At 55.8% G+C, this 16,110-nt stretch overlaps 1 protein-coding gene across 1 annotated transcript in view; it reads left to right on the plus strand.

The window, feature by feature from the left end:
• Window positions 1–16,110, plus strand: part of WNT3 (Wnt family member 3) — a 54,220-nt gene extending 38,110 nt beyond the window's left edge. Inside the window, exons 2-5 of the mRNA XM_017871604.1 lie at window positions 4,781–5,022; window positions 8,611–8,876; window positions 9,839–10,326; window positions 14,027–16,110. Coding sequence (XP_017727093.1) covers window positions 4,781–5,022; window positions 8,611–8,876; window positions 9,839–10,318 — 988 coding nt within the window. The 3' untranslated portion in view covers window positions 10,319–10,326; window positions 14,027–16,110. The remainder of the gene's footprint in view (window positions 1–4,780; window positions 5,023–8,610; window positions 8,877–9,838; window positions 10,327–14,026) is intronic.

The following is a 16,110-nucleotide window of genomic DNA, read 5'->3' on the forward strand; positions in this document are numbered from 1 at the left end:
TCGTGATCCGCCCGTCTCGGCCTCCCAAAGTGCTGGGATTACAGGCTTGAGCCACCGCGCCCGGCCAGCACATGCCTCTTATCCCAGCTACTTGAGAGGCTGAGGCAGGCGAATCACTTGAACTCAGGAGGTGGAGGTTGCAGTGAGCCTAGATCACGCTTTTGCACTCCAGCCTGGGCAACAGAGCAAGACTCTGTCTCAAAAATAGAAAAACAAATGTCCTCTCTGCCTTGTGCTCACCATGCAGGCCCCCTGCAGCCCTCTGGCCACAGCAGGCATCATCAGGGTAGAGGCACAGAACTGGGGTAGGGGGTGGGAGTTAGATGAGGCCACGCATGAGGTTTAGGTCTGGCTTATTTGGAGAGGAATATTTCACTCCAAGGGGTCAATACCAAAGTTTCCACAAGCAGCCTGTTGTTCAGTGCACCCACAGCCCATCCGCCTGGCTGCCCGTGTCTGTCCTCAGCCCAGCTGGGCAGTGGGTGGTCAGGGTGGAGGATGAGCCAGCTTCAGGAGGAGGGTGGCAGGGCCCTAGGGAAGGGAAGGACCAGGCCAGGAGTTGGGTATAAATAGCCCCTGACCCAGCTGCGAAGGCCTGGCAGGGTCCTCTGCCCTCCCCCTCACCAGCTGCCAGTGCCAGGCAGGTCTCTATCCCCCTTGGGAGCCTGGCCATCGTCTCAGATCCTAAACGTAGGAACTTCCTCAGCGGAACCAAGGAGTCTTGTCCTGTGTGTAGGCGGAAGCTCCGGATGCCGGGAGGTCTGGCGAGTGAGGGGCATCAGGCTGGTCCTTTGGAAGAGTTCTTCATTCCTTTCCTCCAGAATCAGCGAATACCTAGCATGTGCCTGGCCCTTTGGAAGGCTGAGTGGGCGGGTGTGTGTGTGTGTGTGTGTGTGATGGGGGAGGGACTGGGGAATAACTGGAGAACATACTACCTCTCTTCTTGGACACGGAGACCGGCACAGCCAGATGGAATTGGAAACAAATCAATTCAGCACTTTGGGATAAGAAGGTTTGAATTAGGTATAGGAAAGACTCAGGCGGAGGAGAGGTGACTTCTGTCTGGGAGCTCACAGAAGCCTTTAGAATGGTGGCGACCTAGGAATCAGGTTTCGAAGGATGGGCAGGATATTTCCTGGGGGCCTGGCAGCAGAGAGGTGCTCTGGGCCGAGGGCTCAGCATGCGCAAAGGTGTGGAAGTGTGAAACGCCCCGCTGCAGTTGTTCAGCTGGCTAGGCAAATCCATCAAAGCCACGCGCACTTTGGCACAAAGAATCCAGGAGCATGAGACTCACTGTGCCGCCTCCCTCAGTGGAACGTGTACTTCAATAACGGGGAATAGGAGTGGCGAGTTAAAGTAATGTGTCCGCGATGGTGGAATTTCAGCAATGTGGGGGCAGGAGGCTCAGGGTGGGGGTGGCCGGGCATGTTTGGGGGAGGGCAGCCATCCTGCAGAAATCAGTCCCATGGCCACTGCCTCATTAGTCTCTGACACCGGCCCAGGAGCTAAGCCCCATTGCCAGAGGCCTTGCTAATTACTCGCAAGATGTCCCCATCTGAACTGAAGACTTTGGAGCATCCTGAAAATGTCCTTTTGCCTGCACTCTTTGAGTGACCTTGAACTCTCAGCCAGATCACAACTGTCTTTGTTCCGCCACCCCTGTGAGGACTGAGGTCTGATCCAGGCATCCTTCCCAGTGTTGGATGGGAAGGGGCTGAGATTTCTGATGTGTTCTACCAAGTCAGGGATGCAAGGATGGAAGAAATGAGGTTGGTGACAAGGCAGGGAACAAAGTGCTGGGGACAGCTCCAAACACACTGTAACCATAGCAACCACCATCTAGCAAGGGCTCCCCACGTGCCACACACTGGATTGTGTCACTTATTCCTCCTGTCATGTCTATTTTACTGATAAAGAAACTGAGGTATAGAGAAGTTAAGAAAATTGCTGAGATCAGCAGCTAGGAAGTGGTAGAGCTGGATGGGACCCTGGCACCATGGCTCCCCGGTCCACAGTTGGTGGGACCTGGGCAACAGGAAGGAGACAGGGTTTGGTGGAAAGAGGGAAAACAGCTCATCATGTCTGAGGCTCAGGAATTGTTCTCAGAGGACCTCACACTGGAAGTCAGACAAACCCAGGGCTTGAATTCTGGCTCAGCCACTTCCTTGCATAAGTCGCCCAACTTCTCCATGCCTGTTTCCTCATCTGTAAAACGGGGATGACAATACTGACCTCTCAGAGTTGCTGTGAGGATTCAGTGAGATCATGTATTTGAAGTGTCTGGCACAGAGCAAGTACTACGTAAATAGTTGTCATTAGTATTGCCAGTGTCCATGTAACTGCGGGGACAGAAGGAAATCCCCGTGGGGCAGAGGAGAGACTGCGTCTGCACAGCAGGAAGGGCTCAGTGGCGTCTCCTTCCTGGAGATGTCTGGGGAGCACTCTGGCTTTTGCGGCCAATCAAGCCATGCCAGGCAGTGTGCCAGAGCTCAGGTGCTCTGCTGGGCTGTGAAGACCCACCTGGGAGGAAGCAGGGAAGCCCTTGGAGAGCTGGGTGAGGAGCCGCCTTGCCAGCATGGGCCCCCCGACTCCTCAGTCCCCTGAGCCAGCCGGCCTGGCTCTGTGGATATGGCTGTGTGGCCTTGCACAAGTTGCTCCTCTTTGATGGTCTGGGCTCTGTGCTTTTCTTTTCTTTATTTCTTTTTTTTTTTTTTGAGATGAAGTGTCGCTCTGTCACCCAAGCTGGAGTGCAGTGGCGTGATCTTGGCTCACGGAAACCTCCACCTCCCAGGTTCAAGCGATTCTCCTGCCTCGGCCTCCTGGGTAGCTGGGATCACAGGCGTGAGCCACCTGGCCTGGTCGGCCTCTGTTTTTCATCTGTATAATGGGCTTAGTGCTCCTTTAGGGCTCCTCCTGTGGGTTCCGCTGTTGGACCAGGGCTCGGCCTCCAGTTTAGCTTGAGGGTGCCCAGGCCTGCAGAAGGTATAAAGCAAGGTCTGGGAGAGGGGGAGGAAGGAGGAGGCAGGAAGGCAACGGGAAGGGGAGGAGGAGGGCAGAGGAAGGGTCTCTGAGTGCCTCTCACTCCTGCCTCAGCTCCTCGCTGCAGCGGTCCTGCATAGGGCTTTGGGTCCCAAACACCAGAGGAAGGGACGGGGACAGTCCAGCCTTCTTCCCTGTATCTTGCTCCTGAGCTGCCCATCTAGGATGGTGCAAGGCCACGTTGTCTGCACTGAACCCTCCCTCAGTTTCCCCTCCAGTGATTGCAGGGCTATGGGGACAGCTGGCACAGCAGGACTGGACGTGCTGCTCAAGAGCATGGGAGGGGCAGCCTGAGCCCGGAGGGAGGCTCAACGGGGACATTTGCAGCCCTGCAGACAGGGCAGGGTACCAAAAAGCCTTAAGCAAGCGAATTTACTCTCTAAACCTCAGTTTCCTCATCCAGGAGATAGTGATGTTCTTCACGTTCGGGAATTGATCAGAAATGTTGCCTATAAAGTGCCTGGCAAGCAGTAACAGTTGCTAAATGGCAGATGTTTGACTTGGCCCTGCCTCCAGCCCAGAAGTTTTGTGTACTAAAAAGTACACAAAAAAGCTGAACCCTGCCCCATGGGGTCTTCTCCCGGCCCCTCTTTCCGAGGCTTTTGCCCATCGCTTTTTGTGGGAAACTTGACTTAGGCCAATGCTGGACCAAAGCCTTGGTCAGTGCTGGACACATTGGGAGAGGAGATGGGCCCCTTCTTCCAGCTCACACTGCCCCTGGTCATACGGCAGATTGCAATTGTCCTTGAAGGCCACTGACACTCACGGGTCATTTTCTCAGGTTCTCCCACACAATGTCATTTCTGCTGTTACTGTGCTGAGGGGAGGGAATGGAAAGGCATCAATTCCAACCTTGGTTTTCTAGTATTTTAAACTCTTCTGCCCCACCCCATAAGGTCATTCTTTCTGTCGCTGACTCTTTATAAAACCTGAGAGAGTTGATGGAATATTGATTGAAAACTGAGGGGCAGAGGAATGGAGTGAATTGACCAGTCACCTGCTGTTGGGTGTGGGCAGTGAGATCTGCGATCTCCCTTCTGACTCTGTGCTAAACTTGTTTTGAAACAAAGCCAAGCTCCACTCTCTCATGAGAAAAGAGGTGGAGCTCTAGAAACTTTTAGGGAACTGGAAAGATGGTCATGGAGGCCCTGGTAGACAAAGGGCTTGGTGCAAGCCAGTGATTCCTTGGACAGACACTGGGAGGCTCTGGGCTGGGCTGGCAGCATCGTGGGGAAGAGGCTGAGGGCATTGCCAAGGGCGGTGTGTGTGTGTGTGTGCGCGTGCTCACGCACACGTGCGTGTCCCATGAGTCACTGGAAGTGTCCATGTGGTCCCAGTATCCTGGACTGCCTTGGAAATTGCCCAGCCTGATCTCTTCAATGCCCATTAGGGAAGCTGGACCCAGAACCTGGAAAGGACTGGATCTGGGCTCCAAATACCATCTTTCTAGTCCAAACCTCTTTTCATGGCTTTGCATTGCCCCCATGGGCCCCCACAAGCAGTTTCTGCTGGTCCCATCCCCCTGCAAGCTGGATACAGCCAGAGGGCTGACTTGCCTGGGTCAGAGCTCTGCACTTTGAGGGGTGGCACGCTTCCAAGGTCAAAGGTAGCACATTCAGGTGCCAGGACACAGGCCCTCTGCCTCTCCACCTACGCCAGGGGGTTCACAAAGCGTCCATGGAGCCCAGGATGGGCTCTGCGCTTTGTGCCCGCAGTGTCACTACCCTCTGTCTGCCTGCAGGTCCCTGGCCCTGGGCCAGCAGTACACATCTCTGGGCTCACAGCCCCTGCTCTGCGGCTCCATCCCAGGCCTGGTCCCCAAGCAACTGCGCTTCTGCCGCAATTACATCGAGATCATGCCCAGCGTGGCCGAGGGCGTGAAACTGGGCATCCAGGAGTGCCAGCACCAGTTCCGGGGCCGCCGCTGGAACTGCACCACCATAGATGACAGCCTGGCCATCTTTGGGCCCGTCCTCGACAAAGGTACTGCCTCAGGGCTGAGGGGGAGGGGGGTAAGGGGATGGGTGGGGGGAGGGATCAGGACTGTATGCCCTTCCACCCCAGTAAGGGTGCCTCTTCTCTGAAGCCAGGGTCCCTCTGGGAGGGTGATAAATTTGGTTGCATAGCTGCCACACCTTCCCAGGCGCTGCTGGGGGCTGGGCCGCCTTGAGATGCATCAGGATCCTGAGGTTTGAGGGCCGACACCAAGAAGGCCACAGACTTCCTTCCTGGCTTTTGCACAGTGGGAGCCTCAGGCTCCCGCTGTGGACATTTGTGACATTTTCCCAATGCTGTGTTAAGTGCTATGCAAATACCGCTTTGGGGTGGGACTGAGAGCATTGCCACCCCCAGGTCCCTCCCATCTAAAAAGTCCTCAGGAGCCGAGGAAGCTGCTTGGTGCTGTCATAGCATTGCGTTGCCCCCCAAGAGCCCCTCTGGGTTTCTGTTCATCCTCATGCACTGTCAGCTGGATACGCCCAGGAATCATGGTGGGGCTAGAGGGTGCACTGGCCTCTGGGTAACTTTCCAGCTATCTTGCAGCCCGGGAGTCTAACTGGCTGTACCTCAAGTGGACAGGGAACCACGTGATTCGACTTTGAACCTGGAGGCCCTGGGAGGGAGGCTAAGTGGGACAACTGCTCCCAAGAAGGGGACTTGGGGGCTCACGGACTGGGTAGAAGATGGGCAGCTCTTTGTGGAACGGCAGTGTCCAGGAATTTAACGATCCCGGCTGGGCTGGCCATCGCCGGAGTTGCTCTGCCACCCAAACTGCTGAGCCTAGCCCTCCCTCCTATTAGAAGCTAGGGAATTAATGGGAGCTGCCTGTACAGCCAGAAAGAAAAGGGATCTGACATTCGGGTGAAGGGGTAGGGTGCTGGGTGGGGTGGGGGGAAACTGACCACCCCCATTTTAGAGTGCAGTTCTCCTTTACCGGTGCCTCAGGTACACAGGGTCTGTCCCACCTACAGGCAGAGTGCGGGCTATTGTCATGGGACAGGAGGATAATTAGCAAATCAATGGATGATGATTCTGTTTACGCTTCTATTACCAAAACTAATTATTCCTTGTTGACACAAAAGATTTGGCCTCTTAATTGGGGCCAAGTGGCGGCGGTTTGCATTTCAAACTCGATCTTGTTGGTGTGTTGGTCTCAGCGCTTTCCGGTGCCCCTTCTCGGGCCAGGTAGCGCTGGATCAAACAGCTTGCGTCTAGACGCACTCCCCAAAAGCGAGTCACCTCTGATCGCTCTTCCCGTCTCCCGCCAAGAACCAGGGGAAAGCGGGTCTGGGTGCGCTGCCCATTCACTCCGCGTTGAACGTTTTAAGTCACCGCGGTAGGTTCTGGCACACGCCCCGGTCCCTAGAGGGCCCGAGGACAGGTTTGGGTTGCGGCGGGAGGGGCGATGTGTGCCCGAGAGTTTAGGAATTTGCTGGTGGCAGCGAGGAGAGCATCCCGGAAGACGCCGCGAGCGCATACGCGCCCCAGTCGGTGCCTAGAGCCCGGGCCTTGAACCCAGGTTCGCGCCCAGCTCCTGCTCCATGTTTGCACCCCGCCCCCGGCGAGTCCCTACACCCCAGCCGCGTGGACGGCCAAGGGTTAATCTCTGCCCCCCGCTTTGAGACCCGGGGAGCAGGGGCTCTGGCAGCCCGGGGCGCGCGTCTTCCGCGAGTCTGGGGCGGCGGGGTCGCGCGGCCGGAAGGGGCGAGGCGCGGCGCTCGCGGTTGGCCCTAGGCGCTTCCCCGGCGCGGGCGGGGCGGGGGCGGGCGCCGGAGGGCCGGGGCGGCCTGAAAAGCGCCCAGCGCCGCCCCACCGCGCGGCCCGGGCCCCGCGCCCGCTGCCGGCGTAAGTGCCATTCACACGCCCTCTGCCATTCGCGCGGTGCGCGGGGGCGGGGGCGCCTCAAGGGATTTCCGCGGCTCGGCGCCGGGGCCGGGGCCGCCCGCCGCGGAGCGCCCGTTCTACGCGGTGGCGCGCCGCAACGGCGGCCTGGCCAGCGGCCGCATATGCGGGTAAGCGAGTGTGCACGCGCGAACAAAGGCGGATTGACGGCCAGCGGGCCCGCCGACGGGGGAAGGCACAGCGGGGCTGTCAGCGCCGCTCCCAGGCAATCGCCCCGCCCCGCCGCCGCGCCCCGCCGCCCGCTCAGGGCGGGAACCAGCGCGGGGGCCCAGGCGCCGCTGCTGCCGCAGGCCGACCGGAAACGAGGGGCGCCTGCCCTCGGCCCCTCTTCCCCGGGGCGCCCCGAGGGCTGGGGCGGCTGGGATTGGGGCGAGTGAGCGGCGCGGCGGGGACCCCGGGGTCGGGAGCACAATTGGACGCGGGACCTCGGGCCCCGTTGCCGCAGTCGTAGGTCGGGCTTGGCAGCGCAAGCGCGGGGCGCGGGCGGCACCGGCTCTGCACTCTCCGCCCTCCCGTCGGTGGAACTGGGACGGGCCCCTCTGTAGGTGGCGCAGGAGGGCGTGGGGGCCGCGGAGAGCGGCCGCGGGAGCCACGAGGGGTCCCGGGTTTCCTTCTTGCAGCTCTCGGCCCACAGCCCAGGAGAGGAGGCGGGCGCCTGGCTTCTAAATAAATTTGGTCACATTTATGACCAATTTTGCCGACTAGGCCGGCCCGGTGTTTCGCAGCCTGTGCCAGGTGGCGGGTCACCTCCGGCTCCGGGGTCCTGCCGTGAGGAGAGAGATGGTTGGGCTGCAGGTCTTGCAGGCCTTGGCCTCCCTAATCGTCAATGTCCACATCTATAAGATGAGTAAAACTTTCTATGTGAATGAAGCACATGCAGAGATGATGACCGTTGTGAGGAGGTTGGAGCACACCCCTGACAGTCTCCCCTTGCCCTGCGCTGGACCTTGGGATAGAACCAGGGGAATTGCCCCGTGTCTCTACCCTTCTGGGTGGGGCTTGGCCGTGTCTGGGCGTGAGGGCAGGAGAATGGGGATGGGGAGACTGAGGCACGGGCCATTACCCTCCTGGTGAGAGGCGCTAGGGGCAGAGGGAAGCCGTGTCCATTTTTTTACAAAAAGGGCGACAGAGACCGAGAAAATGAGAGGGGTCGCCCCTATGCATCCAGGTGCGGAAGGGGTGGGCCTGGGCAGGTTTAGGCTGTAGATTCCCAGGCCTCCCTCCTCGCAGACCTGGAGCTCACTCAGGCGTGGGAGGGCTAAGGCCTGTGCTGGGTGGTCTCTGGACTTCGGGAAGGTGGAGGGCAGGGGGTGTGTGACCAGCTCAGAAGTGGCTTCTGTTAAGGTTGCTGCCTTATCTCTGCAGCAACCTGCCAGAGCTTTGGTGTTGGCCCCTGTTTCTAACAGGCACTGCTCTGCCCTGTGGCATTTGAGGCCCTGGGCTAATTAGCAGCCTGGGGCCTCAGTTTGCTCATCTGTGAAGTGGGGATACCCAACTGGGTCTAAACCAGCCAAAGAGGGTGGCGAAGCTGCCTCCCTCTAGCCTCAGGGCTGGTGAGCTCTTCAACTCTTCCTGGTCTCCTTCCCCTAACGTCCTGGCCTGGGAGGTGGAGGCAGGGCAGGTGCTCCCAGGCCGGGTCCTGAGTGCTGCCTCCCCACGGCCTCCCTGCAGCCACCCGCGAGTCGGCCTTCGTGCACGCCATCGCCTCGGCCGGCGTGGCCTTCGCCGTCACCCGCTCCTGCGCCGAGGGCACCTCCACCATTTGCGGCTGTGACTCGCATCATAAGGGGCCGCCTGGCGAAGGCTGGAAGTGGGGCGGCTGCAGCGAAGACGCTGACTTCGGGGTGTTAGTGTCCAGAGAGTTCGCGGACGCGCGTGAGAACAGGCCGGACGCACGCTCGGCCATGAACAAGCACAACAACGAGGCGGGCCGCACGGTGAGCCAGGCTGCCCTCCCCCAACCCTGCAGGGAGCCCCCCCGCCCTTCCCCTCCGGAGCTGGCCTGGCCCCCACCCCACCCATTCCGGCAGCCCTGTGGGTCGCGGACTCCTTTTTTCCTTGGCCAGGCTTGGCCCCCTCCCCACCTCACAGCCACTTCGGCTGTCCACCCTCCTTCCTCCTTGGGCAGTTCCTGGACTCCACCCCACCTGGGATGAGTCGGCCTGGGAGCATGGCCACCCCGTGGGATCAGGTACACCCATCCATCCTGTGCACCTTGGCACGCAGTGTAGGGCTGTCAAGTCCTGGGAACCTGGCTCTCAATTCAGCCTCCACTCCCTTACTGTGCTTGTATGATCTAGGGTGAGTCACAGTAAGTTCCCAGCCTCAGTTTCCCCGTGTGTTAAACGGAGATAACTCCTATTTCTTTTTTATTTTTATTTTTTGAGACGGAGTCTCGCTCTGTCGCTCAGGCTGGAGTGCAGTGGCTCGATCTTAGCTCCCTGCAACCTCCACCTCCCGAGTTCAAATGATTCTCCTGCCTCAGACTCCCAAGTAGCTGGGATTACAGGCGTCTGCCATCACACCAGCTAATTTTTGTATTTTTGGTAGAGACGGGGTTTCGCCATGTTGGCCAGGCTGGTCTTGAACTCCCGACCTCAGGTGATCCTCCCGCCTCAGCCTCCCAAAGTGCTGGGATTACCACCGCGCCCGGGCAACAACTCCTATTTCATATGCTGTGAGAAGTGGACGTGCTGTCTGCCTATGCTTGGGGTGTGAAGGGGGAGGGAAACATGGTCCTATTCTTTAGGTCTTACCTCAGTCCCCATCAGTTCTCTTCTTGGCACAGAGGAGTAGAGAAGGCTGGAGGGAAGGAGGTGGGCAGGGGCAGAGAGGGAAGGCCCAGATGTGCCCCTTCATGAGGTCAGTCTGGGGGCCAGCTGCCACCTCTCTCCCCCAGACTATCCTGGACCACATGCACCTCAAATGCAAGTGTCACGGGCTGTCGGGCAGCTGTGAGGTGAAGACCTGCTGGTGGGCGCAGCCTGACTTCCGTGCCATTGGCGACTTCCTCAAGGACAAGTATGACAGCGCCTCGGAGATGGTAGTAGAGAAGCACCGTGAGTCCCGAGGCTGGGTGGAGACCCTCCGGGCCAAGTACTCGCTCTTCAAGCCGCCCACCGAGAGGGACCTGGTCTACTACGAGAACTCCCCCAACTTTTGTGAGCCCAACCCAGAGACAGGTTCTTTTGGCACAAGGGACCGGACTTGCAATGTCACCTCCCATGGCATTGATGGCTGCGATCTGCTCTGCTGTGGCCGTGGCCACAACACGAGGACGGAGAAGCGGAAGGAAAAATGCCACTGCATCTTCCACTGGTGCTGCTACGTCAGCTGCCAGGAGTGTATTCGCATCTACGATGTGCACACCTGCAAGTAGGGCACCAGGTAGGGCTCCGGGAAGGTGGGGGAGGCTGGGAGCCTGGGCGCAGGGAATGGGGTTGTTTGCTCATCTCTTCTTCTTGACGTCCCCCTTCTGTTGCTGAGCTATCCAAGACACACAAGTTCCCACAGTCAAAATAGGAAGCCAGGATTTTTCAAGCTTCCATGAGAATGGTCCTTGGGCAGAGACTTGGTGGATTGCACAAAGCACAGATAAAAACCCAGTGTTGGCTGGGTGCAGTGACTCACGCCTGTAATCCTAGCACTTTGGGAGGCTGAGGTGGATGGATCACCTGAGGTCAGGAGTTTGAGACCGGCCTGGCCATTATGATGAAACCCTGTCTCTACTAAAAATACAAAAATTAGCCAGGCGTCATGGCAAGTGCCTGTAATCCCAGCTACTTGGGAGGCTGAGGCAGGAGGAGTGCTTGAACCTGGGTGACGGAGGTTGCAATGAACTGAGATTGCACCACCGGACTCCAGCCTGGGCGACAGAGTGAGACTCCATCTCAAAAAAAAAAAAAAAAAAAAAACCCAAAAAAAACAAAATCCAGTGTGTGCACATTAGCTACCAGCAATTGATTAACATTTTTACACAAGTTAGTAAGTTATGAGCCAGATCAAATTTTTGCATAGCCACTAGCTGTCATTCTTGAGCATTCTGTGGAGCTGTGGGGTTGGAAGCTGGGAGACCTGATGTCTGGTCCTAACTTTGTCAGCAACTTCCTGTTCTTTCACTTTTCTGGGCCTCAGCTTTCTTACTATAAAGTGGTGATGGTGTTGGGGGGTGGGGGCAAATACCTCAAGCGGAGAGCCGAAATGTCTCCTCTACCCCTGAGGCAGAGTCAGTGTGCATCCACCTTGAACTTAGAGGGCAAGTTCTTGCACAAGCATAAATCTTACCGACCTCAGGGAGGTGGGTGGGGGAAGCGGCATATAAACCCATATCCTGACAGATCTGAAGCTTGGGTGGAGTGGGGAGCACTCTCACCGAGTTTATGGATGATGACGGGGAGCAGGAGGGATTCAAGTTCAGAGTGGCTGGGATGAGTAATCAAAGGATCAAAGGCTGGTGGATTTTGTTCCCAAGCTTCCCAGAGGTGGCCTGCCTGGGAGGCGCTATGCACTGGCCCTGGGTTTCACAGCACCCCGGGATAGGTCAGCATGGATGACGAGTAGTCCTGGACCCCAGGAGTGGAAGGTTTTTGAGGCTGGGGTGCCCTTTCCTCCTTTTCTCTCCCCTGAGAAGGAGCCTAGTGTGTCGAGGCATGAGCATGGGTGTTGGAATTAGGCCCTGCCGTGCTCCAGCTCCTACCACTTGCCAACCGTGTGACCCAAGCAAGAAATTCTTCATAGAGCTGGTTCCTCATCTGTCGTGCTCCCCCGAGGTGCTGTGAGGGACAAATGAAAGGACCCTGGGGACAGGGCTTGGTTAATTGGGAAGCACTTCCCTGCTGGGTCATTGTTGGCTGGGGTGGTGCTGGGGGACAGCAGTCTGTGAAAAGGTAGAGTCCCCCCTCGGTGATGCAGTTCCGCAGGGCACCTCTGAGCTACTGGCACATGTCTGTGCCATAGGGAGTAGGGGAGGGAAGTGGACGGGCCTCTCTTGAGATATGGGAGGTACCTGACATCATGGAGAAGAGCTCTGGCTGAGGGGCGACTCACTCAGCCCATCTAGGAAGCCCCTTGGTGCAGCTCAAGTTCTGTCCTGGTGGGGACAGTTCAGAAAGGCAGTAGGTGGCACTGCCTTTCTTGGTGTCTGAACAAAAGCAGTGTGGGGAGTGGGAGAGGACGAAGGTGAGTCCAGTGGCTCCACTCGTCCGCTCAGCTGTCTGGCCTGAGAGTGCCAGTTTCCTCCTCTGTTCAGTGGTGGTGACAATGGCAGCCCAGCAGAATTTTTTTTTTTTTTTTTGGAGACTGAGTCTCGTTTTGTCGCCCAGGCTGGAGTGAAGTGTGCGATCTCGGCTCACTGTCACCTCCGCCACCTGGGTTCAAGTGATTCTCCTGCCTCAGCCTCCCAAGTAGCTGGGATTATTATAGGCGCCCACCACCATGATCGGCTAATTTTTGTATTTTTAGTAGAGACGGGTTTCGCCATGCTGGCCAGGCTGGTCTTGAACTCCTGACCTCAAGTGATCCACCTGTCTTGGCAGCCCAAAGTGCTGGGATTACAGGCGTGAGCCACTGCGCTCAGCCAGAATCAGTACTCTTCATCAGCCCTCTTTCTCCCCGTTTCTGAAATGGACAATGAATGTTTTTTTTTTTCCTCAATCTTATGTAAAATGCTACATAGATATGGTTTCAAGATGCTGTGGTCCAAGTGGTTTCTACCCTGAATGCCTTCTCTGTGGAAGCTCTGGAGGCCTCACTCTGTGACCAGTGGAGGACACTCTTCCGACACGGTGCCCTTTTGATGAACACTCCCAGGCCAGCTCTTCTGCCTTACTGAACCCTGGCTTCTTCATTTGTGAACTGGGGATGAGAACTGTATTCTGTGTAGGGTTGTCCTGTGGACTGGAGACCTGGTACATGAAGGGCCTGGCCTGGGGCCCAGGTGCTCAGAGGATAGCCACAGAGGCTCCTGGGCCAAGCAGAGCTGACCTCCCAGAGCCACCTCTGCAGGGGAGCGCCCTGCTCTAGAGCAATGGGCCCAGGCTTGGCCGAGACTCTGCTACTCCCTGCCGACGCTGTAGGCAAGACGGGAGCCTGCGGGACGCACTGGCAGGGATGGCAGGGGACAGTCTTGAGCTGTTCTCTTGGCTTCCCCGACAGTCTTGGCAGTGCAGGCAGGAGAGAGAAGCGAGTCCCAGAGCAGGCCCCGGGCCCTCCACACAGTGAGGAAAGAGCCCCTGTCAAATGGCTTGTGTCCTTCCTTTGTGGGGAAAACACCTTTTCTGTAGCTTTTTGTAGCTTTTACCCAGTGTCTCTGGCTAACCATTGATTTGGTGCCTTACAAGTGCCAGATTGATTCCTCGTCACTCTGCTGTTGTGAACATGGTGAGCTGGAAAGGTTCCGGCAAGAGTCAAGTGGCCTGGCTGCGCCCACATCCTGGATCTGTTACTACCTTGCTGAGAGACCTTGGATGTGTCCCTTCAATCTGGCTGAGCCTGTTTCTGCCTCTGTAAAGTGGTCTTGGCCTCGTCAGCCCCCAGAGAGCTGGGGGTTGACTGGGAATGCTTCAAACCCTTTGTGAGATATGACTATGCAAATGAATAAAATGAGCACACTGCTGCTCCAATGGGAAGGAATTGTTCGTAATTAAGTAGGCTTTCTCCCATTTGGACAGCTCATTATCAAGCTATTTAGTGCGGTACAAAAACACAGTGCATGCCTGGCGTGAGCCCAGCACAGCAGTTGACTCGGAGTTGGGGACTGGGCCCTTGGCCGGGCATTGTTTCTCCCATCCTGAGTGACCTGCTCCTGGGCTTCCTGTTGTCCAAGGCCCTCAGCTAGAGGTGGGGGAGGTAGAATTTCGATCCCATTCTGTGAACTCAAAAGCCCTGCTTCTCCTGTGAATCATGCAACCTCCCTCAACAGTAGGCCCAAAGCACAGAGGTCAGCTTGGAGAAGCCACCCAAGTCCTCATCACCTCTGAGCACCAGGGACATGTTCAGCTTCATCAGCAGCCTTTGATCTTTGAACCCCAACGGGTGGTCTCTGGGAACGGAATTATGTTTCTAATTCTTCCTCTTTATTTTCCCCAAGGGCGCTGGGAAGGGGTGAAGTGTGTGGCTGGGCAGATTCAGCGAAGTCTCATGGGAAGCAGGACCTAGAGCCGGGCGCAGCCCTCAGCGTCAGACAGCAAGGAACTGTCACCAGCTGCACGCGTGGTAAATGACCCAGACCCAACTCGCCTGTGGACAGGGAGGCTCTCCCTCTCTCTCATCTTACATTTCTCACCCTACTCTGGATGGTGTGTGGTTTTAAAGAAGGGGCTTTCTTTTAGTTCTCTAGGGTCTGATAGGAACAGACCTGAGGCTTATCTTTGCACATGTTAAAGAAAATAAAAATGAAAAAAAAATTCGACTCCAACAGAATAGGCTGGGCTAATGTGAGCTCTCGGCCTGGCAGTCAAGATATCAGCATGGGCAAGGTTCTGTTTCCAAACTGCTGCTTCTGGTGACATTCCAAGACGCCTGTGAGGTGGGAGTCAGGAAGTAGGGTGCACCCCTGCAGTCTCCTTTTCTTGGTCTACTCCCATTCAAATTTGAGCTAATTTCTCTTTCTGATAAAAGCCATAGGTTTAGCTAGGATGAAGTGGTAGGGAGGTCCGCGGCAGTTGTTAGAGTAGGATTTGGAGTTTGGAAGAACTGGCAGCTCAGGGTGGCCTGGTCAGCCATTTGAAGAGCAGCTGTGTGTTCTTCTGTCTCATTTTCTCTATAACCCTGTTCTGCACAAGAGGCAGTCAGATCTCAAAATCTTTTTCTACCATTCTGCAGTTCCCACCGTCAATGCAGTTCTGTTTTTTTTTTTTTGTGGTAGTGGACATTGTAAATAGGTTATGTAAGGGGGCAAGTCTTCTCCAGCTCAAATGGCTTCCTAAATAAAGAAGCAGTATCTTCGGAAGGGGCCATTCAGTCCTTCCCAGCCCTGCTCACCTGCAGATTCTGTGTACAAATACTCCAGGTAGAGCAGCTGGACTCCAGGTCACCTTAGTATAAGTTAGACAAAGAATCCATGAGGGAGTAGCAATCGATTCCTGAAATTCCAACCTTGTGACTAGCAGATGGGAAGGATGAAAACCATCCCTTTGTTTCGTCTCCAGTATGGACCCATCTTACTGTGTCCTTTCTTCTCTGGGGCCAATGTGAGTAAACACGGACAGAGCTCTTTCCCCCAGCTGCTCCTCCCTCACCTGCATGCTGAGATAGCTTCCACCCATGCAGTTCCCAAGGATCTGGATTAGAAGTTCAAAGGGGAACCAGCAGTCACGTACTCCTTTGGGTGAAGCAGCTCACGGCTGAGTTCTCCCTGAGGCATACTGGTCCAGCCAAGGGTCCTAGAGAAAGCTAGCAAAAGGGAGGCACATGGATTTAACAGTACGAATCAGTTCAACAACTGTCTTAGGGAGAATCAGAAAGAAGAGATGCAGCAGGGGAATGAGCAGAACAAAGGTTTTTCTTTCTCCCCCTTCTCGCTGGGGTCTACCTGAGCCTGACCTAAAATACCGGGGCAGCGATCTCCCAGCTGGTGCAGGCGGGCTTGCCAAGGCGGCCGTCCAGGAGCCCGCCTTCACTCCTAAATCTGCTGGCCACAAGCCCTGCTACACATCTCCCCACCTCCGCCGAGTCTGAAATGCCCCTCCCCATGTCACCTTAGACTGAAAAGTTTTAAATCATGTCAACTGGATAATGCTTGCTTTATGTGAGAATACTTCAGCAGAATGGATACGAATTTTCAAAACAATCTTTTCATATCTATGTATTCTATATTAAAAGTGATAAAGTCATGTTCCTGGGGCGTATTCAAGTAGCTGACAAGTAATTATTTAATAATAGTACATGAGTGCATTGTAATGATTCTCGCCGTAGTCAGGTAATAGCATCCAACCGAAATTTCCTACCAACCTGCTGTATCCAAAGTTTTGTAAAAAGTTGTAGAAGTTGTTGATCTTTTTGATTTTATATTCAAAAGTCTCTTTTATAAATATTATTTATTATACAATGTATATACCTTTGAGTTAACTAAGATTATATATTATATAAATATATATATATTTGGAGAAAATATATTTCATCATGCAGTTTTTTTCTGTTAAGTCATTAAAGAGAAGGTAAACAAACCTAAAA

Source organism: Rhinopithecus bieti, unplaced genomic scaffold (assembly GCF_001698545.2).
Source record: "Rhinopithecus bieti isolate Rb0 unplaced genomic scaffold, ASM169854v2 scaffold_6904, whole genome shotgun sequence".
Classification (NCBI taxonomy): domain Eukaryota; kingdom Metazoa; phylum Chordata; class Mammalia; order Primates; family Cercopithecidae; genus Rhinopithecus; species Rhinopithecus bieti.